The 26,621-nt window shown below is 37.1% G+C and overlaps 1 protein-coding gene across 1 annotated transcript; it reads left to right on the top strand.

Moving 5' to 3' along the window:
• Nucleotides 1–3,832: 3,832 nt before the first annotated feature.
• On the top strand, nt 3,833–25,937 carry LOC137392765 (signal recognition particle receptor subunit alpha-like). The gene is made up of 14 exons (XM_068079091.1): nt 3,833–3,976; nt 9,044–9,127; nt 10,328–10,521; nt 12,327–12,478; nt 12,590–12,710; nt 16,897–17,041; nt 20,575–20,672; nt 21,987–22,102; nt 22,658–22,744; nt 22,844–23,016; nt 23,161–23,359; nt 24,091–24,176; nt 24,295–24,471; nt 25,290–25,937. The coding sequence occupies exons 1-14, from the start codon at nt 3,860–3,862 to the stop codon at nt 25,416–25,418; spliced, it is 1,878 nt and encodes a 625-aa protein (XP_067935192.1). The 5' UTR covers nt 3,833–3,859; the 3' UTR covers nt 25,419–25,937.
• The last annotated feature ends 684 nt before the right edge of the window (nt 25,938–26,621 follow it).

The raw sequence follows: 26,621 nt of genomic DNA, 5'->3' as shown, positions 1-26,621 counted from the left end.
ACGAAACAAAACTGTTGTGACTCCAATGGGAAACATCAAGCTGGAAAAAGATAAGTACAATTAACCTATTCCAACAGTCTAATTATTTATAACACTCCGTACTTTTCAGAGCATAGAGTGCTGTTAGCAGTAGGTCTGACTACTTATCCATTAAAAGTATATATTATATATAAAGTAACTACAGGATTTGTATCAACTGATCTGCATGAAATCTCATTACATGTTAATGTCTAGCCTATAGGTATTAATAAAATAAATTATGAAAAATGAACATGCTTTATTTTTTATGAAAGATTGCAATTAATAAGTTTATGTAATTATCAAAATATTACAACTCACGATTGAAAAAATCATACATGTAAGTGCGACTATCACCCAGTCTCATGTTATTAACTGTTGAGATCGAGATTCAAATCATGATTTTTTCGCAAACAAACATCATTTTTATTGATATTTCCCTAATTTTAGAAAAATCAGTATTTTTGGACAAACAATCTCATTTTGATGAGTGTCTAGCAAATCTGTAAACACTCTCCTGTCATGAATTAGCAGGTGCGAGAGAGATAATTAACCGCATGTGTAGAACAATGTTACAGAAGAACCTTTGAAGTTAGAGCTTGTGAGTATATTAGTAAAGATCAAAGAAAGACTAATTGTGAGGTAGCAACTGGTATAGTTTTCTCTCACTACCCTGTTTACTAAAGGACATCAAACTATTTACTGGAATAAGCTCAAGCATTGAAGAGTGTTCTCCTTGGAGTCTTCTCCCTAGTGCCTTTTTTATGTGAAACTGCTAGTCGCTCTACTCCACTAAGTTACATGTAGTTCGCACGTGATAATTTTATATGACTGTTGAATACAAGAAGTTGTCAAACTAAAACATGTAAGTCCAGTAAGAGTGACTAAAGTAGACACTCTTAGAACCTAAACAATCTGTTTTGAGAGTGTTGGTTATAAGGATGTTATTTAATAGAAACTGTAAAATCAATGTAAATTGCCTAATCCGCTGCAGGATTGTCCCAAACTCACCCCTTTGGTAATTCGAATAGGAAAAACCTAAACGTAACTTTTTAAGTTTATGACTGTATGGTAACTGTGATATTATTGGTTTGATATAGCATTTTTATGGTGATCAAGTTATATCGATTTTAATCTAGAAAGATCCTGGCAACCATATCACATCAAACATCAACAACAATTGCAAGTGATAAAAAAATACCTATACTTTTTAATAAATCTACAAAAAATAGTGTAAGTTGATTTTCAAAGAAAATTTTTAATATTTTACAAAACTTAACTCTGATTTGGTTTTTGTTTTCTTTATGATTGATTTCCAGCTTGGTGCTTTTTGCCTCACTTTCACTATAACTCTTAGTCGACCCTTTTAAAACTTTTTTCGAACGGATTTTACAAGAAATACTGAGCCATTTTGTTCTCGAAAGCGACCTCTTGCATACTTGGCTATTTAGTAGCCCATGAAGAACTAAGAGCCTTACGCTTGTATCTCAAAGTTTTCTCAGATTTCCACTCAGAAACTTGGTCAAAAATTTGCTTGCTCGTATCATGATTTTCTCGCATGTTAGGGCACGCGCATGTCGATGTATGACTGTATGTGAAGCCCATAAAATGTTAGGTGGAAAATCTTTAGAAGAATAATCAACCACCTTTAAAAGAATAATAGGACCTATAGCAAACATTGCCTTGATTGCTTGATAGATTGACAAAAACACTTTTGTAAAGTTATTTGTTTTTTACCTACATACATATATATATAAAACTAGAAATTCCACTGTCATACAGCCCACGACCAAAGTGATATTGGAAAAAAGAAAGGGTACTGATGGTTGAGAAATGCAATATTAGCAGTCAAATGGCACTGCAGTGCAATAGGATAACTGCAATGGTAGCTGTAATGTACTGGGTGTGGGTGTTATTATATACAACAAACAGCAATAATGAAAGGAAAAGATTATATGTTTATATATCTTCTCCTGCAATAAGAGAAATGCAATATTGGCCAATATTAGAAGTAAAATGCACTGATATTATTAGAATAATCAATATTATTAATATAGTAATAATATAAAACCAATGCACAATTTTGTTTACATTTAAAAACGTCATAGTTAGCGATATCAAGAAGTTGTGATATTTATATATATTTTTAGAAAGTCTGTACTACGTAGTCATTGTTCTGTAGTTGAACAAACGAGCGGAAGCGAAGTATGAGACTTTTTATGATAAATGCATGTGCACACAACTTACGAAAATTATTCATCAACAATGAGACGAACCCTTGTCTCAAAATTTCATCAACAAATTTAACCATCGTTTTGTAGATTAGTTATATGTGTTTTGTATCGTTATTATACTTTAACTAATCTACAAAACGATGGTTAAATTTGTTGATGAAATTTCGAGATAAGGGTTCGTCTCATTGTTGATGAATAATTTTTGTAAGTTGTGTGCACATGCATTTATCATAAAAACTCTCATACTTCGCTTCCGCTCGTTTGTTCGCGGGATTAAGTAAGATGAAAGTTTAAGTTCAGTTTAAACCAATTTTATTGTTTTATTTTTACATACACTCAGATATATATATCTAAGGGTATGTTGGTCTGCCGTCTGCATTGTCAGTTATAGCGATAAAGTTATAGGAATAAAAAACACTTCAACTTAGAAGTATTGAACTTGAACACTCTGGTTTTGCAGACAGGTGCGCTAACCACCATGCCAAGCGGGCACCTTACCATACTATGGAATGTTTGTGGACATACTTATTACACTTACAAATCTTCTATTAGTTGCTACAATATGCTCGAAGATCATGATTGCATGAGATCACAACTGTAATGATTATAAGCACGATTATTCTAAACCGTGGCAAGGTGGCTGCACGATTTAGTGGTAGTGTGCTTGGTTTCACATCCGTGCATCCAAATGTGAGGCGAGGTGCATTCCTGTGAGGTCCAATCTTAACGCCTAAACGGAAGGACGGATATGGCTCTTATAACAGGCATTCAACTAGTATTTAATAAGTTTACTTGATGATGCTGGAGATAATTATAGTACTTTATGATATTACTCATTACACTTGTGTAAAAATGCAGGTAAACCAAAAACTAAGATAATGTTTAAGCTTATAGCAATTGCTAGTGATATGTATAGGCCAAAATTGAGATGTTGGCGCATACAAAGCCGACATACTGGAAAAGAGCAATCAATACCTGTACACCCGACGCCAAACTGAAACCTTGTTGACAATAAAAATGATTTTAAAATACTCACATTATCTGGTTTATTCAACATGAACATGAGTTTAAATGCAACATAGAAGCTGACTAATAAACGAAAATTTGAATCATTTTATGAAGAAAAAGTGAGCAAGAAAAATCTGTTGCCTACAAAAAGATTTCCAATAAAAAAATTCGAAAGTTGTCATCTCCCACGAGTTACCAGTATAATAATTGCCAAATTATTGGCCCTTTAAAAGTTTTGTTACAAAATAAGTTGTTATTTGATGGTGTGAAGAAACTATGTCTTGAAATCTCACTAGATATAAGATTTACTTTTAACAAATGATACCAAAGACTAAATCTGCAAAACCTGGTCATTTTTCTATCTAGAAAATAAAACATTTTATTTTCCTCCCATACAGCATAATAAAGCTAGCACCCGCTGAACTACCCGCCATTATAACACTCCAACTTCCGACAAAATGCTGATTGAGTTTATTAGTAGTATTAGCGAAATTCGATAAAGGTTTGTCGATATATCACATTGTGCGTAATCCGCTTCTTACGTGGAGGTGATTGTATATCCGATACTGGAGGGCTCCAACAACGCTTTCAATTTCACAATGTTGGAGCTTTTTGTAATATTCAGCAAAGGAGGGATAGTACTATGGTGGTTTCAAGGAGCGTCTCAACTTTTAACCGTGCCTGTTAATGCATTGGTTAAAGATGTTGTTTTACAAGTAAGTAGAGTAGGCCGAAGAGGAAATTTTTTTATATATTTAATTAAGCGATAGGTATGTTTTTCACACACAACGTACAAATGTTATTTACCACACTAACATTACGGACTATAAAAAAATATTTTAAATTATCTTAACAAGAGAACACCACGATAAACAATGTTTGCGGTAACTGATGATTTTTGGGTTAACCCAAATGCATATAAGATCATATACATGTATAATGCATCTGCGAACGATTATTTTATTTCTACAAGTAATTGCGGTAAACAACGGTATTGAAACGGATTATTTCCAATTTTTGCCAGCCATGTGCCAAAGGTTGGTTTATGTTGTTGTTGGTGATATAGTTACTCTATTTGTTATTAAGGTTAGTGAAAGGTGGGGCAAGTTCGGCCAGGCCACATATGTAGATTTGCCTATTGTGCTTTTTTCCTTAGTTGGCTCACTGAGAAAATCTTAGGTCAAGGTCATGTTGTACCATTACTTGGTAAGGGTATTTAGCAGGTGAGAGTTTTATTTGATATTCACTACTATTTAATATTAAATGTAAACTTTACCAGCCATATTGTACTACATGATTTTGGTAGAAAAAACAGCAGTAGATTTATGTAATTCAGAATCACTAATGGCTAAAATATCACCTTTTATTTGGTACACAAATATTTGAAGCTGCTAGAACCATTATTGAGAATAAGTTCTTTTTGTGAAAAAAAGACAGTTGGGGCAAGCTGGGTCAACCTTGGCAGAGCAAAATGGGTCACTGGATCAACTTACCCCATAAGATTTTTTGTTTTGGTACTTTGGATGACACCTCTGAAAGGTAATAAAAGTTTTGTAGAGTTTTAACAAATACATGCCTATTAGGTGAAAAGTTTTAACACAGTCAATATAGCCTTTACACATAGCAGCTGAAGTCTTTAAAACCACTCTTGCAGATTGGCATCCATTACCAGACACATCCCATAAAAAGCTCTTATAAAAGTAAAAAAGAGAGCTAGTACTGCAGTACTACCTGATATTCCCGAAAAGCAACAACTAAAAAATCTCAAGTGAAATGAAAGAAAATAAAAAATCTTAATACAATTTCATCTTCAAGCTCACATAAAAAACCCTTCGCCGACAGCTTGATTGGATCAGACAGTGAAGAAGGGAGCAATCAGTTCAGATAGAAAAGTATTTTTTTAATAAAGTTTGCTGGAACACTCAGTTTTTATTTATGTAGGAATGGTAACAGGTTGCAGGATGTAAGGGATTGGAGTGGCGGGTAGATTTTTACAAAAAATCTTTCAAGGAATGTACAGCAAACCTGAACCGGAAGACGGGTTACCAGTAGATCTCAACCAGATCTATACTTATACAGAACCAGATATATATCTGCTTATATATATAACATGCGCACGGACATAATAATTTTAAGTGTGAAATATAGTTGAGTGTAAGTCCAAAAAATATCGCAGTTGTAAAGCTTTGTGTCATTAAAACTCGTATGAATACTTTCTACATTAACCCAACACCCCACAGGTGGGGTGTTGGGTGACAAGACAACAAATTTTTAAACGAATATTTTGTCAGTTTAACCAAGGGTTAACCATTGTGCATTTCCAGCAGAATAGAACATACACGACTCTATTCATAGGAAAAGTTTTACAATTCTATAGCTTCAGCTTTTGTCATATTTTGCATTAATGTGATTCTGACCCAACTCTCCCCTTTCCCTATATCTGGAGAAATAGGTTACATGTGCATCTGCATCTCTATTCATCCTTTTAATTAAAGTTATAACAAAGAAATCGACAGAATACAGTAAGTGACTACAGTTGAATATAAGATGCCAAAAGTAATAGCAATAGCACTAACATTGGCCTAAAATTCAGACATGTCTAAAGTCCGGCCCCCCCCCCCCCCCCCGGCCAGTTGCGGCCCGTGGTCAAATTTTTCTGGCCCGCAGCCTCTATCATTAAATCAATAATACTCGACCCACCACACTGTTGACCACGGTATAACCCTATTGACCAGTATTACTCTTTGAACCCTAACGACCGGAATTCTGGCATTCACATGGCTCTGTTTACAAAAGCTGTTTCTAAGTAACAGCTTAACCCAATCAATTTAATTCTTGCACAGGGTGTTAGATCGGAATTTTCACTTCTATTTGTAACAGTTTTCAAATCTCTTTACCCATTTCCTGCATTTTAATAACAAAGTTTATTAAAATGATATTGCGAAAAAGTCGATACGACTCCTTTGTTGGTAGGTAATAAATGATTGTGATGCAAATAAAGACTTTTATTGTAATAATTATAATTTTTCGGTATATTTTGAGACATGAAATGATAATGAACATGTGCTCGATGGATATGATACTACTGGAAATGTTTTTACGAGTTTTTAAAAAATGTACGAGCTTTTATAGTTTTAACCCGAAAAATGGTGAAGTGCGAATTTTTTCTGTTTTATGACATTTGCTGTGGGTTGCCCATTTTTTACCAGTGTTTTACCGAATATCATTGTATAATGAGCACATTTGATGTATTTAATAAAAGTTTAAAAACTTTAGATCGTTGGCCACATTGCCCAGGGTTTTTGACACGCATTGATAAAAATGGACAGGGTTCATAGAGTTGAAATACATGTGTACAAAAAAATTATTTTGCTTTTCATCCCACCTTAACTGCCGTGACCCTTAGCGTCACGTGATAGTTAGCAGCCTTTTCCATATCTAATATGGCGACCATGAACAGAAAACGAAAAGCTGACTGCGAGGGCCACCGCTTTCAGGACAGGTGGAAATGGGATTATTTTTTCATTGAAATACAAAACAATTGTGTCTGCCGAGATACTGTAGCAGTTTTTAAGAAATTCAACATCAAAAGGCATTACCAGACAAAACATATTATGTACGACAATCTAACTGGGAACAAACGCGTTGAAAAAGTGAAGCAACTGGAAGCTGTTTTAACGTCACAGCAGCGCTTTTTCACAAGAGCCCGTGACTCAAGTGACAATGCCACAAAGGCAAGCTACGAAATGGCAACGTTGATTGCAAAGCACTGCAAACCATTCACCGAGGGTGCATTTATTAAAGACTGAGTAAGGTTATTGAAAAAATTTGTTTCGTCAAAAACCAAGAGTTTACCGATATTTGCCTGGCTCGTAACATTGTGGTATGAAGAATTGAAGATGTTTCATCAGATATTAAGAGACAGATAGAGGCAAAAGGAACTGAATGACTTTTTTTTTATTAGCCTGCGATGAAAGCACGGATGCATTCGACACCGCTCAGTTATTGATCTTTTTGAGAGGAGTGGACGATGACCTGAACATAAGTGAAGAGCTTCTGGACCTCCAGAGCCTGAAAGGCCAAACAAAAGCACCAGATTTATTTGCTTCTCTTTGTTTCGCCGTAGATGACATGAAACTACAGTGGAATAAAGTCAGCAGGATTATTACGGACAGCGCGCCTACCATGGCTGGCGAGCGGAATGGATTGTCAACCCTTGTGTGTAACAAAGTCAGTGGCGAAGAAGGCAACGCTATCAAACTCTACTGTATTATTCACCAAGAAGTTCTTTGTGCCAAATATATAAAGTATGATAATGTTACGAAACCCGTGATGAAGGCTGTTAATTATATTCGCTCCAAAGCGCTGTGCCACCGTCAGTTTCAAAAATTTCTTATCGACATCCAGGCAGAATACGAAGATGTTTTGTATCACAGCGAAGTAAGATGGCTCAGTCGTGGGTCTGCACTGCAGTGCTTCTCTCTCAGGAAGGAACTTGAACAATTCTTCACAAAAAGGGACAACCCATGCCACAATTAATTGATCCTGTTTGGTTGACTGATTTGAGATTTTTAGTTGACATAATGCAACATCTGAATGCGTTGAACACAAGCTTTCAATGGCAAAATGCATTGGTAAGCCAACTGTATTCAGACATCAAAGCCTTTCGAACCAAGCTGCTACTTTTCCAAAGGCATCTGTCACAGGCGCAGCCTACTACCGCACATTTCTCATCGCAGCGGGAAATTATGACCAGTTTTCCGCAGAACAATATCGGTGCGCAAAGTATGCAGCAGACATCTCATGCCTAGTTGAGGAATTTTAGCAGCGCTTTCGAGACTTTGCAGCTCTTGAAAAGGAGATCACGCTTTTTTCCTCTCCTTTCTTCGTGGACCCTGATGACGCGCCAGAGCACCTGCAGCTAGAGCTTATTAAGCTCCAGTGTGACACTGAGAGTCACCAACAGCTCCCTCTTGACAATTTCTACCGCCAGCTGAATAAAGGTAGGTTCCAAGCAATTCGGATATTTGCTAAGAAAATGCTGAGCTTGTTTGGCTCTACATACATGTGTGAGAAGACATTTTCCGTTATGAACATCAACAAGAATTGCACGAGGACAAGACTGATTGACTCTCACCTTTGTGATGTCTTACGCATCAAAACCACTGAACTTGAGCCAGACTTGGACTACATACTGCAGTCAAGATCCCAGTATCACCCTTCACATTAGTGCAGTCAAAATATTTGTCAAGTCTTTTGAGTTTAATAAATTCTTGGATCTCGGTTAATGTATTTTTTTGTGATGGTCAAAATCACAGTTCGAATATGCTGTGATCACTGTTGTGAATTTTGTTCATAGTGAGGATATAATAGTGAATAATATGTAGTGTTCCACATGAACTTAAATATCCTTGATAGGTTTCTTCATTGTTTGTGGTTTGTGATTTCAGTAAAAACCCAATGGAAAAAATGCAAAAGTAAAAGTATGTCATTTGTGATTGAGAAAGTAAAAACAAGTTCATTTTTATTTGATTTTAATGGTTTAAAAATAATCAGGCTGAATATTCGGCCCTCACACATTTTCATCTTACCAATACCATACCAACCATTACCTATTACCATACCAAACTACCATACAATGGTAGTCTGATCAGCCTTGTTCTTTGATCTAGCGTAGCATATATACAAATATATATATACATACATATATATACATATAAGAAATTTGAGTTTTTTTTTATACACATGTACAAAAACTTTGTCTGCAAGTCTTTTGCTTTTAGGAAAAGACAGGCAACTCATTATTCAAGCATGATAAACTGGGCCTAAAGTATCGACTTGATAATGAATTTGAACTGCTATATGTGGTAAGTAGTAGGAACCGCGTTGATAAATGTATATTTCTAAGAGTGGTTGTATTATATCCCAGTCCCATATTTCCCACCACTCGGCAAAACGGGTTGGGGAAAAAATTTCAATGGCAAAAGTTGGCAGTTTTAATATATTTCTTGTTTTGACTCCCATGCGCTGGAGTATGTTTATTTAAATCTTGAACTGCCATAAAATATAAACATTGATATTTTAACTGATATAAAACGCAGTGTGTAACCTTGATTGGTGAAGTGGTAAAACTACAAAAAAGTCATCCAACAGAGTTTTGCTATTTGTTTTGTTGTCAGTTAATTACACACAGCAGTTTATGCAGCTAGATTATTTTGACAAGAAAACATACAATATTGTGACAAACAGCAAAAGTATGAAATTGGTGATGAAAGTTAACCATGTCTTTCTAAGTTGGTAATAATTCTAGGCCGCACTGTCCTCATCCTCTTAGGTGCGCGGTGACACACAACGCTAGCTTTGTATCCTTATCTATTCCAAGCCGGTTGCGGATTTCAGTTTGCACAGCGCTGAGTTTGCTAAATTTCCATTCTGTTTCGGCTAAATTTTCGTGGCAGATCAAGCGAGCAGGATAATCAAATGTTGCTCACTGTCTATGAACTGTTGAAGCTGTTGTTTTTTGCATCTGTATGGGACGGAGTTGATGTTGCAACCGACAGGCTAAGTTTCTCAAACAGAGCTTCTAAGAAAACTCAATTCAGCTTTAGTCTACTTCCGTGCTTCGCGGCACTCAACGCAACGAGTATTTGGCTTTTAAGCCCAAAATCAAAAAGTGATTTTTAAAAAAACCAAAAATTTAGCTTGAGTCATGGATTCTCAGTATGTAATAGAACGTCCACCATGCTTTGAAAGACTAGTGTTATTTTACTTGTTATTTTACACTAGTAGCAGATGTTAGGATTTTCTTGAACTAGTTTTTGCAAATTTATCTAGTAAATCATTTTTTTGGTAAATACATGTGGGCCTACCTGGTTTTTTCGGTTATTCGGAAAACTTTGAGTTTTTCCGGGAAAATTGCAATGCAACCGTGAGTAGGGGTTGTACAGTAGTTCTACACAAGGAGTAGTCTCCTTGTGTAGAACTACTGTATATAATGAGTAGTAAGAATATATATTTTGTAGAACTATTGTATACGGGGATTATTACATATGTTTTCATGCTTTTAGGTGGCTTACCAAGCAGAGCTAGCTCTTTCATACGTGGATAAGCTGCTCACCGATGTTCAGCGAGAGTTTCGAGACAAGTATAAAACTGACCTTCAAGCGAAAAACATATATCGAAGCTTCAACTTTGCTGATGACTTTCATAGAGTTTTGAAGGCGGTTGAGGCAGAGAGTTTGGCAGAGGCGTCCAAACCAAGGTACGATAAGCTTACTCCGTAGCCTTATTGCGAAGGCTTCGTCAGCGCATCTTCTTCACCCATGTCAAGGCTTACAAACTGGGTTCATCTTTCAAACAGCAATAGTAGTCGGAACCTCAAGGTAATGCCTTCAGGTTCATATCCGCAATAAGTATTGTGGATATGAAGGCATTACCTTGAGATGTGAGCAATTCGAACTGTTGTTGCACATTCTACAACCTTTCCACATGATTTGTATTGTTTCGGCAGCTAGTACTGCGGATCCTCGCCATACGATTTTAATTCGTTCCACTGTTGGCAATGTAAGGCGAAAATTTTGTATATAGGGGTGTAGAAATGCATAGTAAGTATCTAATGCAAACACTCCTGGTAAAAATTATCAAAATTTTATCTACGAATTGCACATATTAAAAATTAGTAACAGAATAACGTGTTAACCTTAGTAACTATAGTTATCTTCAGTAACTTTAGTGTATTTAGTGGTTATGACCTGCAATAAAATGTAACATTACAGTGTATCATGTGCAGTATGTACCGTATGGAGTTCTTACCTTAGAGGCAGATGTATAACACAAACGTTGAATTTCATTTAAATGAGTTTAGTTTACCAAACAAATACTTAAAGCTAGGTTTTAATATGTATTTTCAACTATTTTAATAAACTTCAACTTTTTCATCGTCTAAAATTTTATCACCTATCTGTTTCCGGTTTTATTTTCTCTATACCTAATAAGTAGTAGCTCCGAATTGGGTGAGATCGAGCATCGCAGCTCTTTCATTCGTTGTTAGAGGGATTTTTGTGAATAGCATATCAGCATATTTTTTATTTCGACGAAAGCAGCACACCGACCGTCAAATTTGAAGAGAGATTTCTGGTGATATCGTATGGCGAAAAATATTGCGTATGGAGAAGGCGAAAAATCATCATGTTCTACTTCGAAACATCATCATGTTCTTTCCTGGTCTGTTCTGAGCGTACCCTCAAGCCGTGGTCACACAATGGCCGAACCGACTTAGGTTTGGTTCGGAGGTTGTTTTACTTCGGTTCGCCTAAACCACATGTCACACAGCATCCGAAGTCACTTCACTTTCTAGATACCATACGCATGGAGACAGGACACTGTTTCATTGGTAGTTTTTATGTATTTGAGCTAAATATTTCTATTGTAAACAAAAAACTTTGAGGAATAATTATAATTACGCAGCATATTTATCGGAAGATCGTTCAGCTGCTCAAAATAAATCACTCGATACAAAGATTTTGCCAACCCTTCCCATCAACAAAATTATATTTTTTTGTTAACATATGAATGTTTTCCTATGCTGGGTACATAACAAACAAAAACAGTTATTATCATAGTACTGTGGTTTTACATAAATAAATCAGTCAACGATTCTTCATCAGGATGAGTATGACATATTACTTCTATTCTACACGAAAGAAAATTAACTTTGCTCACACGCACGTAAGGAGAAATGGGATGCGTGCTCGCTAGAATTTTAACCAGCCAATAAGAGCAGGGGTTTGGCCACAAACTTTTGAGTAGGACCGAATTGGTTCGTTTCGGCCAGAAATGTCTTCGGCCGAACAGTTTACAACCGACAGTGACGTCGTTTTGCCTCGTTTAGTTCGTTTCGGCTCTCGTGTGACCACCCCTTTAGTCATCACCCTTAGTCCAATTTGTCTTTACAAATCATCATGTTATTTCCTGGTCTGTTCTGAGCGTAACCTTGGTCCAATTGTCTTTACAAATGATGCTATTCTTTATTTCCTTTTACGTAGATGCTTGCGATACTATTGGCAGGGAGATGAGAACTTGGGATAAATCTGCAAAGTCACAGAAGACCGTTGGCTCCATGGTTATTGATCCTAATAAGAAACCAATTGAGAAATTGACTCAAACTAAAAGTGCCAAAGGAAAGGAGAACCAAGCGCCAGTACTCAACGGCAAACCAGGTGAACAACTTAGTCTCTTCCAGCAGTGCACAATACTGAGTAGTTTCTTTCATCTCTATGCTCATCACACTCGAGTAGACTTGATCTCATGTCACTTCTACTGACTTGCAGAGGAGGTCGTCTCCAGTGGCGGTTCAGGAAATGAAAGCCACTCCCCTGACGAGGATTCTATAGAAATGAGCAGAAAGAGATTTATTGAGAAGAAGGGGAAGCAAAAGACAGTTGCTAAAGGGTAGGTACCATAAAACCCCAATTTTAATGTCATGGCGGTATATTTTTCAACCCATTCCCTGTGGTGACATTTTATTAGAGGTGGCATTCAACTGGAGGGTGGCATTGTATTTTTCCAAGAACTCGTCATAATTTTGGGAAGCTATATTTAACCCTTTTACAGAAAAAGCAAATGTCGCCCATCTTTTGCACTCTCCTACGAACGTAGTTACGTTGACCCTTTTGGGTGCAATAAATCTACAATAACTTACCTCCAACTTGTCGTAGATCTGTAGATAAATATGCATTCGAAAGCTGAGAAATATCGCTATCAATTAATATCTATTGCTTGCAATTAACCTACAGTGGATTTTATAGCCTGTGTTGCAATTTGTTAGAGCTTTCAATTTTTTATTTCATTCTAAACTTGAGGGCATATTGTTATTTTATAACTATAATTAACAATGTTGCATTAAAGCTCATTTGTTTGCTACAGTTCGCAGTCAAAACTGTCTTTTTATGTGCAATAGAAAAGGAGTTATGAGCGTCAATCCATTGCAAGCCTTGTTTAGATAACTGCTATGATGCTAGCAAGTAATATGCTATAAGCCTGCAAATTTATAAGTTGTACAATAATAATCTATCACATGCTATAAACATATACTAGTTGAATGCATGACGTTGCTCGGGTAATAAAAGTCTTTGTACAGAAAATTTATTTTTATTTAAATGTTGATTTGCATCAAAATTTGCATTACAGTTATTTGATATCAAAAGATTCACCATGTCTTACTCTGCTGTGTTATAGGTGCAAAATATGTGGAAATGCGATTACAAGCTCTTAAAAGCTCAAAAACATACAGTTAATGGCAGCCATCACAAAACCGCCGTAGATTGGAATTTCTTTCCAAAACGGCTCAAATGGGACGTAGTTGTACAAGATGGCTTCTGTTTACACTTTCACGCAACCTCATTCGTCGAAATATTTTCACAAATATACTTCACTCATTCAATAAAACCATGCCTATTGTCCTTATGCGTCTATTTTATCGTCATTGTAATGCTGTCACATTCAGCACTGATATCCTATAACCTACCATAAAAATTTGTTTAATTTTTCAACCTTAGCTCGAAGGCATACATATCATTATCTGATAAACATGAGGAGCCTGTTGGTCACCTGTGATAATCGAAAAATTCTGTAGAAGTTATTCCTGAAGTATGGGTTGCATAATCAGATTACGACTTGACGATTAGACCAAGCCGAAACAAAACTGTAAAGTAGCGAGCATCTACATTTGATACGGGGTCTTCGGTAAAACCCGAAGTGTTTGTCATAAACTAATGCTACAAGAAGTTTTATATTGAGCCTTTTATTGGCCTTTCAATTTACGTGAGAACATCACGTGACTAAACAATAACAAAATGTAATAACTACGTTAGAAAAATGAATAGATTCCGATCTACGGCGGTTTCGTGATGGCTGCAATCAACTGTTCGTTTTTGAGCTTTTACGAGCTTGTAATCACATTTACACATATTTTGCACCTGACAGCAGAGTAAGACATGGTGAATCTTTTAATACCAAATAATTGTAATGTGAATTTTGGTGCAAGTCAACCTTTAACATATAACAGCAGTTACCATTCTAACTTTAAAACTTCATATCACGAGAAAAGTATTTTGTGCAGTTGAAATAAATGGAGAAAAAATAAATAAAACAGCAGTAAAGGCTTTTAAACTTTGTCAAACATCTAACTTTCAAACTTCATATCATGAGAAAAGTGTTTTGTGCAGGTCAAATAAATTAAAAAACGGCTATAAAAGTGTTTCAATGTAGATGTGAAATAATTAGCGAGTAATAGCTAAATTAAGTCTGTTTTGCTACGATTACAATAAAAGATGATTTGGTAATGATACAATTAATATGAACTGAAAGAACAAAATAAAATCCTGAATACATTGAATTAATAATAACAATTTGTGCATAGAAGTGTGTGTGTGTATAAAAAGGTTACTTTTCTAGCAGAAGTTATCCATTAAAACTTTGAATATCACGGATACTGGTACCTCTCGATACTAGTACAAATGTAAAAATGAGATCTCGGACTGTCATTGTCTGGTACTTTGTATGACCAAACGGAAAGAGAATGTAGAGGCTATTCTTACTCGAGATAAGACAATTGTCCGCGTGAAAACTATTAGCCTTTACCAATTTAGCAATCGAACCTTAGGAAAAACCGGAAATATAAGTGTACCGGCACATTTGAAATTGAAACGACACATTTAAAATTACAAATTAAAAAAATAGGTAATGGTAGCAAAAAATTAGTTTTTAAACAATTTCAAAAAATAACAAATGCAAAAATTAATATTAGGTAATAATCAAAAGTGCATGGTATACGTTATATGATCAGAGTGATAGAATGGTAAGGGCTGTATAGCTCAGTGGTTAGATGCATGGTTTGTAACATGGGATTGTCATCTCCATGAGCTCAAATCCAGCACGCAGCAAGCTTTTCATTCCAAGATTTTAATAGCTATAACTAAACATACCGAAGTATAGACAGACACACAAACTTTAATAGCTATAACTAAACATACCGAAGTATAGACAGACACACAAACTTTAATAGCTATAACTAAACATACCGAAGTACAGACAGACACACAAACTTTAATAGCTATAACTAAACATACCGAAGTATAGACAGACACACAAACTTTAATAGCTATAACTAAACATACCGAAGTACAGACAGACACACAAACTTTAATAGCTATAACTAAACATACCGAAGTATAGACAGACACACAAACTTTAATAGCTATAACTAAACATACCGAAGTATAGACAGACACACAAACTTTAATAGCTATAACTAAACATACCGAAGTATAGACAGACACACAAACTTTAATAGCTATAACTAAACATACCGAAGTACAGACAGACACACAGACAGACACACAAACTTTAATAGCTATAACTAAACATACCGAAGTACAGACAGACACACAAACTTTAATAGCTATAACTAAACATACCGAAGTATAGACAGACACACAAACTTTAATAGCTATAACTAAACATACCGAAGTACAGACAGACACACAAACTTTAATAGCTATAACTAAACATACCGAAGTACAGACAGACAGACACACAGACAGACACACAAACACTGAGAGTTATATATGTAGACTGAAGAACAAGTGGAAACAAACCATAATTATAATACATATACATGCAGAAAACAAAGATTAATGTTTTTGAAACAAAAATATTCACATCATCTGCTCGGCAGGTTGCGTTCTGATTGTTGCTGTTTTTTTGTATGGAATCATTTCATCTTCTTTTGGCTGTTCAATACCTTCCGCAACGTCTTCTGACCTCAACTCTTTTTATGCACTGCTGAACTAGTCGATATTAGCGTCCAAACAATTTTTTTAGCAGAGCAAAACTTTTATGCATTGTTATTTGAAAAACTTTTGGCAAAAATAGTGCTAAACTTTTAGACGCATACACGCTTACCACAAGTTATAGTCTGAAAATAGTAGTACAGATTCCATCGTAATTGTAAACCGTTTTTCACATACGTTGAAGTATCAAGAACGCGTTAGACAAGAACTACTGTTAGCCTGATAGGGTTATTAATTATTTTTGTGGCGTTGCTTTTAAATTTTAAAGTTTTAAAGAAAAACCATAAGTTTTGGAGTTAGAAAAAAATGAACTTTGATACGAACAGCAATAATGACGGAATTAATTATTATTTCTGTTACAGAGTCATCATTACTACTATTTTGTGGACACTTTTACTGATCACTTTCTATTATGGGTTCGTAAAAATGTCAATATGGCGTACATATAAAGGTGGCATTCAATTAACTGGTCTCGTTCTATTTTTCAACCCCTGTTTTATAGTGGCGATCATATAGAAATGCAGTTAAAGTGAAGGTGACGTTCAGATAGAGGTTTTACGGTATATGATCTCCAAGTGCTGTACGCGGAACATGCTACTCTTCAGTTATATCTATATATTCTCATAGAAATTTGCATTAACCACCTTCCCAGTCACCAAGACAATTGGTTGCTTTGGTTGCGTTGTGCGAACATTGACAGCATACTTTACCAGTTTCTATGTTAGTTATTGTTGCTAGCATATCTTGCTTTGACATGTCACATACGTCGATATTCACTTTTTCAGGGCTGTTAAGTCAGATGATGCTCCAAAGAAAAGGGTGAAGGAAAGCAGAAAATGGGATCTTGGTGGAGGGAAAAAAGATATGGCAGAATTGGATGTGTTCAAGACTTCTGCAAACAGCGATGAAGTGAACGTGGCAGTCAGCGAGGTCTGTTGCGTTTATAATTCATATTAACTTACGTTATTCTAGAATCTTGTTGGCTGCTGGCTACTGATGGACTAACTTTGTTGGATGAATACTCTAGTTACTGATGGACAAACTTTGTTATACTCTAGTTACTGATGAACTAACTTTGTTATACCCTAGTTACTGATGAACTAACTTTGTTATACTCTAGTTACTGATTAACTAACTTTGTTATACTCTAGTTACTGATGGTCTAACATTGTTATACTCTAGTTACTGCTGGACTAACATTGTTATACTCTAGTTACTGCTGGACTAACATTGTTATACTCTAGTTACTGATAGACTAACTTTGTTATACTCTAGTTACTGATGGATTAACATTGTTATACTCTAGTAACTGATGGACTAACATTGTTATACTCTAGTTACTGATGGACTAACATTGTTATACTCTATTTACTGATAGACTAACTTTATTATACTCTATTTACTGATAGACTAACTTTATTATACTCTAGTTACTGATAGACTAACTTTGTTATACTCTAGTTACTGATGGACTAACATTGTTATACTCTATTTACTGCTGGACTAACATTGTTATACTCTAGTAACTGATGGACTAACATTGTTATACTCTAGTTACTGATGGACTAACATTGTTATACTCTATTTACTGATAGACTAACTTTATTATACTCTAGTTACTGATCAACTATCATTGTTGGATGGATACTCTGATAGATACTCTAGTTACTGATGTACTAACATTGTTATACTTTAGTTACTGATGGACTAACATTGTTATACTTTAGTTACTGGTGGACTAACTTTATTAAACTCTAGTTGCTGGTGGACTAACTTTATTATACTCTAGTTACTGATGGAATAACTTTGTTATACTCTATTTACTGATAGACTCTAGTTACTCAGCTTGTGTGTGCCCGTCTCTTGTTGAAACTGACATATGAGCAAGGTAGAGGTCTAATTTCCATAGATATTGATGTGATATGGGTGTGGTTTGTCATATGGGTGTGGCTTGTCCATCATATGGGTGTAGTTTGTCCATCATATGGGTGTGGTTTGTCCATCATATGGGTGTGGTTTGTCCATCATATGGGTGTGGTTTGTCCATCATATGGGTGTGGTTTGTTTATCATATGAGTGTGGTTTGTCCATCATATGGGTGTGGTTTGTCCATCATATGGGGGTGGTATGTCCATCATATGGGTGTAGTTTGTCCATCGTATGAGTGTGGTTTGTCCATCATATGGGTGTGGTTTGTCCATCATATGGGTGTGGTTTGTCCATCATATGGGGGTGGTTTGTCCATCATATGGGGGTGGTTTGTCCATCATATGGGTGTGGTTTGTCCATCATATGGGTGTGGTTTGTCCATCATATGGGTGTGGTTTGTTCATCATATGGGTGTGGCTTGTCCATCATATGGGTGTAGTTTGTCCATCATATGGGTGTGGTTTGTCCATCATATGGGTGTGGTTTGTCCATCATATGGGTGTGGTTTGTTCATCATATGGGTGTGGTTTGCTCATCATATGGATGTTGTTTGTCCATCATATGGGTGTGGCTTGTCCATCATATGGGTGTGGTTTGTTCATCATATGGGTGTGGTTTGTCCATCATATGGGTGTGGTTTGTCCATCATATGGGTGTGGTTTGTTCATCATATGGGTGTGGTTTGTCCATCATATGGGTGTGGTTTGTCCATCATATGGGTGTGGTTTGTCCATCATATGGGTGTGGTTTGTTCATCATATGGGTGTGGCTTGTCCATCATATGGGTGTAGTTTGTCCATCATATGGGTGTGGTTTGTCCATCATATGGGTGTGGTTTGTCCATCATATGGGTGTGGTTTGTTCATCATATGGGTGTGGTTTGCTCATCATATGGATGTTGTTTGTCCATCATATGGGTGTGGCTTGTCCATCATATGGGTGTGGTTTGTTCATCATATGGGTGTGGTTTGTCCATCATATGGGTGTGGTTTGTCCATCATATGGGTGTGGTTTGTCCATCATATGGGTGTGGTTTGTTCATCATATGGGTGTGGCTTGTCCATCATATGGGTGTAGTTTGTCCATCATATGGGTGTGGTTTGTCCATCATATGGGTGTGGTTTGTCCATCATATGGGTGTGGTTTGTTCATCATATGGGTGTGGTTTGCTCATCATATGGATGTTGTTTGTCCATCATATGGGTGTGGCTTGTCCATCATATGGGTGTGGTTTGTTCATCATATGGGTGTGGTTTGTCCATCATATGGGTGTGGTTTGGCTGGTTCATTAAAGATGAACTTACACGAAACATTTGTAGATTTATCAGAAAGTATTTATTGGTACTTTTCTATCATTTCCAATTGTTTTTGATGTTTGAGGTCAATTTATCGCGATTAAAACGATCAGATGAACGAAAAGTGCGATTATGACATCTATAATTGCAAAAAGACCGACAGAATAGAGACGAGTAACGCTTCACCTTGAACACAATAGCTGATATCAACTATAGCAACAATAACAACTGGTGATAACAACATTTTGCACGTATGTTTCTTTCTGAGCGTTTTAATCGCGATTACTTTTATTGATTTTATTCTAAAAACATCCTGACAATCAGATCACCTCAGACATCAAACAATCGCAAAAGATAGAAAAATGCCGATAATTTCTGATGGAATCTACAAAAAGTGTGTGTAAATTCATCTGTAAGGAGTTGATTATATTAGTTCTAATGTTCTCCTTGAGCTGCTTAGCGATATCTTTTGCTTTGTTCCATTATTCAAAAGTCTTCTTACGACTGTGTCATTTCTTCAAAGAAACAGTTGCAGCTGAGTTTCCATAAAATCGGAGAAGGTTATAGGTAACACAATTTCATGGATTAGTATTTATTGTTGTGCCAACCCAAAAAAAGATTTGCAACCTTATAAATTGCCATAATTTATATACATGTATTTTATATGACGGTTAACCTGCTCAACTTGTTTACTGATTTACTATGTTAAGCGCTCAGTTTTTGAGGTTTACTTGTAGAAATGTGTAGTAGTAATAATAATTCTTTAATTATTTGATTTAAGTTCAAATAACTTTAAACATTTTCTTATAGTGCTAAACTGGTCAAAGCCGAATGACCACAGTGGAAATCACAACATGCAGTCTTTAATCCAGACTGGTTATGATTTGTGGTATTCGCATTGTTCGAAGGATCCATCTCTTGAAAGACTAACTAATAGGAAATGCACTCTTCGGTACATTAAATATTAGCAGCTCTGCTCTGTTCCATATACTAAAGAAAGGATTGTATAAATGGCTAATCATAGAGCGTGGAAACATTGATATTTGCGTGCTAAGATCAACTGCTGGATTTCTTTTATTGAAATATTGAGCTTCAGCGAGCTGTTAAACTTTGTAAAATATGCATTCATTCAAAAGAAATTGTTATGCCAGCCTTAAAATGAATACGAGATTGTGAGAGACTAATCACTCCTGCTTTATAACATGAGTATGATATCAATATGATGGGCAATATTTACAGATGAAATTGAAGGGTCAAATGACCGGCGCTCTCAAGGACCTTGACACTGATGGAGAAGAGGAGGAAGAAGAAGAAAATTCAAGTGATACTTCTGTCAGGTGAGTGGCGTCCTTCTTGCTTGATACCTGTCAAGTGCATCTCCATGCTTGATACCTGTCAAGTGCATCTCCCATTCTTGATGCCTGTCAAGTGCATCTCCCTACTTGATACCTGCCAAGTGCATCTCCCTACTTGATACCTGTCAAGCATCTAACTACTTGATACCTGTCAAGTGCATCTCCCTACTTGATACATGTCAAGCATCTCCCACTTGATACCTGTCAAGTACATCTTCCTATTTGATACATGTCAAGTACATCTCCCTACTTGATACTTGTCAAGTACATCTCTCTACTTGATGCCTGTCAAGTGCATCTCTCACTTGATATCTGTTAAGTGCATCTCCATACTTGATGCCTGTCAAGTGCATCTCTCACTTGATACCTGTCAAGTGCATCTCCCTACTTGATACATGTCAAGTACATCTCCCTACTTAATACCTGTCAAGTACATCTTCATCTTGATACCTGTCAAGTGCATCTCCTTACTTGATACCTGTCAAGTACATCTTCCTACTTGATATCTGTCAAGTACATCTTCCTATTTGATACATGTCAAGTACATCTCCCTACTTGATACTTGTCAAGTACATCTCTCTACTTGATGCCTGTCAAGTGCATCTCTCACTTGATACCTGTTAAGTGCATCTCCATACTTGATGCCTGTCAAGTGCATCTCTCACTTGATACCTGTCAAGTACATCTCCCTACTTGATACATGTCAAGTACATCTTCCTACTTAATACCTGTCAAGTACATCTTCATACTTGATACCTGTCAAGCGCATCTCCTTACTTGATACCTGTCAAGTACATCTTCCTACTTGATATCTGTCAAGTACATCACCCACTTGATACCTATCAAGTGCATCTCCCTACTTGATACCTGTCAAGTACATCTTCCTATTTGATACCTGTCAAGCGCATCTCCCTACTTGATACCTGTCAAGTACATCTTCCTACTTGATATCTGTCAAGTACATCTTCCTATTTGATACATGTCAAGTACATCTCCCTACTTGATACTTGTCAAGTACATCTCTCTACTTGATGCCTGTCAAGTGCATCTCTCACTTGATATCTGTCAAGTACATCACCCACTTGATACCTATCAAGTGCATCTCCCTACTTGATACCTGTCAAGTACATCTTCCTACTTGATACCTGTCAAGCGCATCTCCCTACTTGATACCTGTCAAGTGTATCTCCCTACTGCCCCGAGTGTCCACCATTCCTTGCTAAAAAGTTATTATTCAGCCAAGTCTTTAAATACGTAACCTTGCCCTCGGCAGATGATATGCTTTGTATATTTTAGCGATGCTAGTAGCTCGGGGGGCATCTTCGGTATATTTAAGTCACTCTCCATGTCCAAAACTCTGACTAAGGAGTCAGTAGCGCCCGCCCTTGAAAAAATGAAGGACCATCTGATAGGTAAGTTGAGATGCTCCTCCCTGTGACTATCTCGCTGCTAGATAGGAAAGTATAGAATAGACTTCAGTTAAAGGTATTGCATGAAAATATCCAGCTCAGCAAGGGATCCGCAATAAACATGCCGCATTTAAATGTGTGCACTAATTATAGCCAGCTATGAAATATTTGTCATGGTATGAATGGTGGCATGTAGGAGCAGGTTTTATGTGCTGGTCTCAGAGAGCCAGAAACTATGTTTGCTTTGAGTAGCTCTACTTCAGAAGGTATCAGCATTTTGACTTTAACTCTCATCCTCACTATGGTTTTGCTTGTAATAATGTCAACATAGCAAGATCTCCCACTATCATGCGAGTGCAACAGTCGAAATAATTAACTTTCTTACATGGTTGGAATTTTATTACACGTCAAAGCGTGTCAGAATCAGGGGCGATGACAGGGATCACGTGAAAGATGTTTGTTCTTGTCTTTAATTATTTTATTGACCAATCCATTGTGTTCCTGTCATTAACTTCCATGCTGCTGCTTTAGATCATAATAGATCATAATTGGTTTCAGCTAAGAATGTTGCATCTGACATAGCGGCGAAGCTGTGCGATTCTGTTGCCACTAAATTGGAGGGCAAAGTGTTGGGAACCTTTAGTGGTAAGTTATAACATGTTATTACATTTACCTCTTCTTTCCCGCCCACTCTCATTCCTGCAGCCTTAACCTATCTTTTCCTCGACTATGCTCAATTTGCAGGCGTGGCTTCAACTGTCAAATCAACTCTGCAGGAATCATGCGTGCAGATTCTGTCACCCAAGCGCCGAATCGACATTCTCAGAGATGCCATGGATGCTAAGTCAAAAGGTCAACCATATTGTATAACGTTTTGCGGAGTGAACGGCGTAGGCAAATCTACAAACCTCTCCAAGGTAGGAAGTTAGTCTAGAACTTATAATAACATTTAATGATTTGTGTGCACAAGAGTTGGTTGTGTTGATTCTGCACACTTCCTGTCGTTATCTAATTTGTATCATTGTTGCGTTACAGTAGCGTTTTACATCACTCTGTTGTAGGTGGCTTTCTGGCTAATTGAGAATGGTCTCACTGTGCTGATCGCTGCCTGCGATACTTTCCGTGCTGGTGCTGTGGAACAGCTGCGAACACACACAAGGAAACTGAACCGAATACAGAACGACAAAAAGATGGTGCAATTGTTTGACAAAGGCTATGATAAGGATGCTGCCTTTGTGGCAATGTCAGCGCTTGCTCACGGTTAGAAAGGAACCCGGCTGCCATTACTTGCTTGTTAGCAACCATATTGTACGGTTGGGCCCTGTATAGTAGTCAGCAAGTGTTCAATGCTCATTGACAATACTATACCCACTAATCAATATTCATTGCTTTGATATATAAGACTGCATTGCCTGACTTTTAGTGTCGTATGCTTGCTGCTGCGCATGTGGTACATTTACTATCACTATGTTTCCATGACTCGCATCATGCGGATTTGGAGTTGTGCCCACGTTGCGTGACCATGCGAATTTTAAGTGTTTCTATGTACATTCGCATGATGTGGATTAACTCCGCCTTGTTGAAAAAAAGGTAAGGAATTGTACGCTATAAGTTAATAACTAGCAACACACGTGTTAGCGACGCAAACGCGGGAAGCTCGATCAAGAAAGGACGACGGATGTATTGAAAATGTTTAAAATTGAATAGTTGGCGTAGTATTTTAATGTGCATCATTTGCAAGTGTGTTTCCATTATTCGCAAGCATGATAGATTCGATAAAGTTTTGCAAATTGCAAAACTGCTTAGCTTGCGAATTTATACTTTTTCCATGACGCGGTTAACTTGCAGATTGGCTCAAGTTTGCGAATCACGAGCATCGTGGAAAGAAACATAGTGTATGTAGTATTTAGGATATGTGCACTCAATTGTTAGGTCAAAATGTATTGTCTTGCATCTAATGTATATTTTCATAGCTCATTATATTTCCATAGCTCGAGACACCAAGACAGATGTTGTGCTGGTGGACACCGCTGGTAGAATGCAGGATAACGAACCACTGATGAGATCCCTGGCTAAGGTATGGACCTCTCTTCATAGCCGTGCATCGATTGTAGCCTGTGTTCTAGGACTGTCCTGATATAACTAACTTTTTTGTCTCTGTCAATTACATCTCATGCTTTTTTCTCATGGCGCAGCTTATCAAGGTGAACCAGCCTGACTTGGTGCTGTTTGTTGGTGAGGCTCTTGTCGGCAATGAGGCGGTGGACCAGCTGGTCAAGTTTAACCAGGCTCTTGCTGACCACTCGCAGCAGGAGAACCCTCACCTCATTGATGGAATCGTTCTTACCAAATTTGACACCATTGACGATAAGGTAGATATTTCGGTCAGCTCGCTGATAGTGGTTGGGTTTGTTATTTACTCTATTTATTACCCGCTAGCACCATTACTTGCTCGAGAAATAGACCAGTGGATTCTAGAAATATTCCTGTACCGCTAGTGACACCCTTATCGCACCGGTCATCCCACACTGGTCATTCTATTCTGCCCTTATCTTTTCTCAGCTCAGCGGCTGTCCGCGGCCTTTTTTATAACAGGAGTGACAGGCCGAAGAGCTTACTCTCGAGCGAGTTACTATAGTGGAATAGATTAAGACTATCTACCATATATGCATAAGAAGAGGCCAGGTGTAGCCTGGGTCTCTATTTCAACTTGAGCCTGTCTGTGTTGCTCCCTTAACTCGTTATTTTGTCACATTTTTCCTTCTAGGAATGCTTTTCTTATAATTTGTTAATTGTTTTTTATTTACTAAGATACATGGAATACGGTATTATGTATTTATTTGACACAAAGTACAAATAACAATCTATAATCTGTAGAGGTACAGCGAGCCTGTGTGTGTAGAGGTACAACGAGCCTGTCTAACTGTGTAGAGTTACAGCGAGCCTGTCTAACTGTGTAGAGGTACAGCGAGCCTGTCTAACTGTGTAGAGGTACAGCGAGCCTGTCTGTGTAGAGGTACAGCGAGTCTGTCTAACTGTGTAGAGGTACAGCGAGCCTGTTTAACTGTACAGCGTATTTATTACCTGACCTCATTGTATCCATTGCTATAACTGTCATTGTACGAGTATTCCTAGAGCTCTGTTTAAACCCGAAAGCTCTGTACTGGCATCCTTTGTTTATCACCTTCAGGTTGGAGCAGCCATATCTATGACCTATATAACGGGTCAGCCTATAGTGTTCGTTGGCACTGGTCAAACCTACACGGACCTGAAGACCCTTAATGCCCGTGCTGTAGTATCTGCTCTTATGAAAGCTTGAGTACTCCAGAGGAATGCTTCCTTTGTTCTACGTTCCCATCAGCATAAGCCATGTTCCCATCAGCGTAAGCCATGTTCCCATCAGCATAAGCCATGTTCCCATCAGCATAAGCCATGTTCCCATCAGCATAAGCCATGTTTCCATCAGCATTAGCCATGTTCCCATCAGCATAAGCCATGTTCTCAGCAGCTCGTATTCTATTCTATTTATCGTCTGTTATATTTATTAATGGTTATAGGCAGCATTTTGTTGTCTAAGTGCTATCATAGATAGGAGATTGTAACACATTCCTTTTTGCATAAATTCTCAGGAGCACAGAGCTCGCTGGCACCTCATTTATGCAGCCAGGCAGAAATCTCCATATAATTTGCTTGTTTAATTTTGTATTCTATTTTGTGTTATAAATATACAATATTTTCTTTCAAAATCCATTGTTTATCTTGTGCCACCTTGTTCACCGAGATATCTTAAATTGATTCATATTTTTTGTAATCAATAAAGCAGGCTGTAGGGCATCTAGCTGTGAGGTCAACTTTTGCATATAAGACTTCCAATGCTCGTTGTTGTCTTTAAACGGCTGGATAAAACTAGGTGTTGCCAAAATATGTTTAATGGAGTTATTATAAATAATATGCAAGTACAGAAATGTTTATATCGTTTAACTGGTGTGGAGCTGTTTCATGTAGATGTGCCATGTATGTAGATGCCTGTGTAAGACTTGTTAATTTATATCATGACCACAGCGAAGCCTGCAGGCTCTGCTAGTTTGTAGTACTATTGGCTTTAGTGTTGAAGGTAACTTACCAAGTTGATGCAAAATTTCTGAATGCGCTTCTGCAAAATGCTGAAATCACTTTGCTTAGGAGTAAGGAAATAATGTAAGGAGTTGCATACTCATCTCATGTGAAAATGAATTAATAATATACCGTGGTTGATTTGCTTATTTCACCCTTGGCAACAAACTAATTATAGTTTTTGACAAAATCCTGAAAAGGTTTCAAACCTTTTGTAAAAGTTTAGAGTAGCAGGGAGCTGTGTAGTATCAAAGTTTATCAAATACTGAGTGAGGCTTCCAAAACCACCCATTCACATAACTAGGGCACACCTTTCATTTGGTTCTAAGGCTAGCGGCAGTGCACCAGGCTGCTGACAAATAGATAGCCGCCCAAATACATGCTGATAGTTGCGCGTGCTCAGTATAAA

Source organism: Watersipora subatra, chromosome 1, assembly GCF_963576615.1.
Source record: "Watersipora subatra chromosome 1, tzWatSuba1.1, whole genome shotgun sequence".
Lineage (NCBI taxonomy): Eukaryota > Metazoa > Bryozoa > Gymnolaemata > Cheilostomatida > Watersiporidae > Watersipora > Watersipora subatra.
This window is presented reverse-complemented; position numbering and strand designations above follow the sequence as displayed.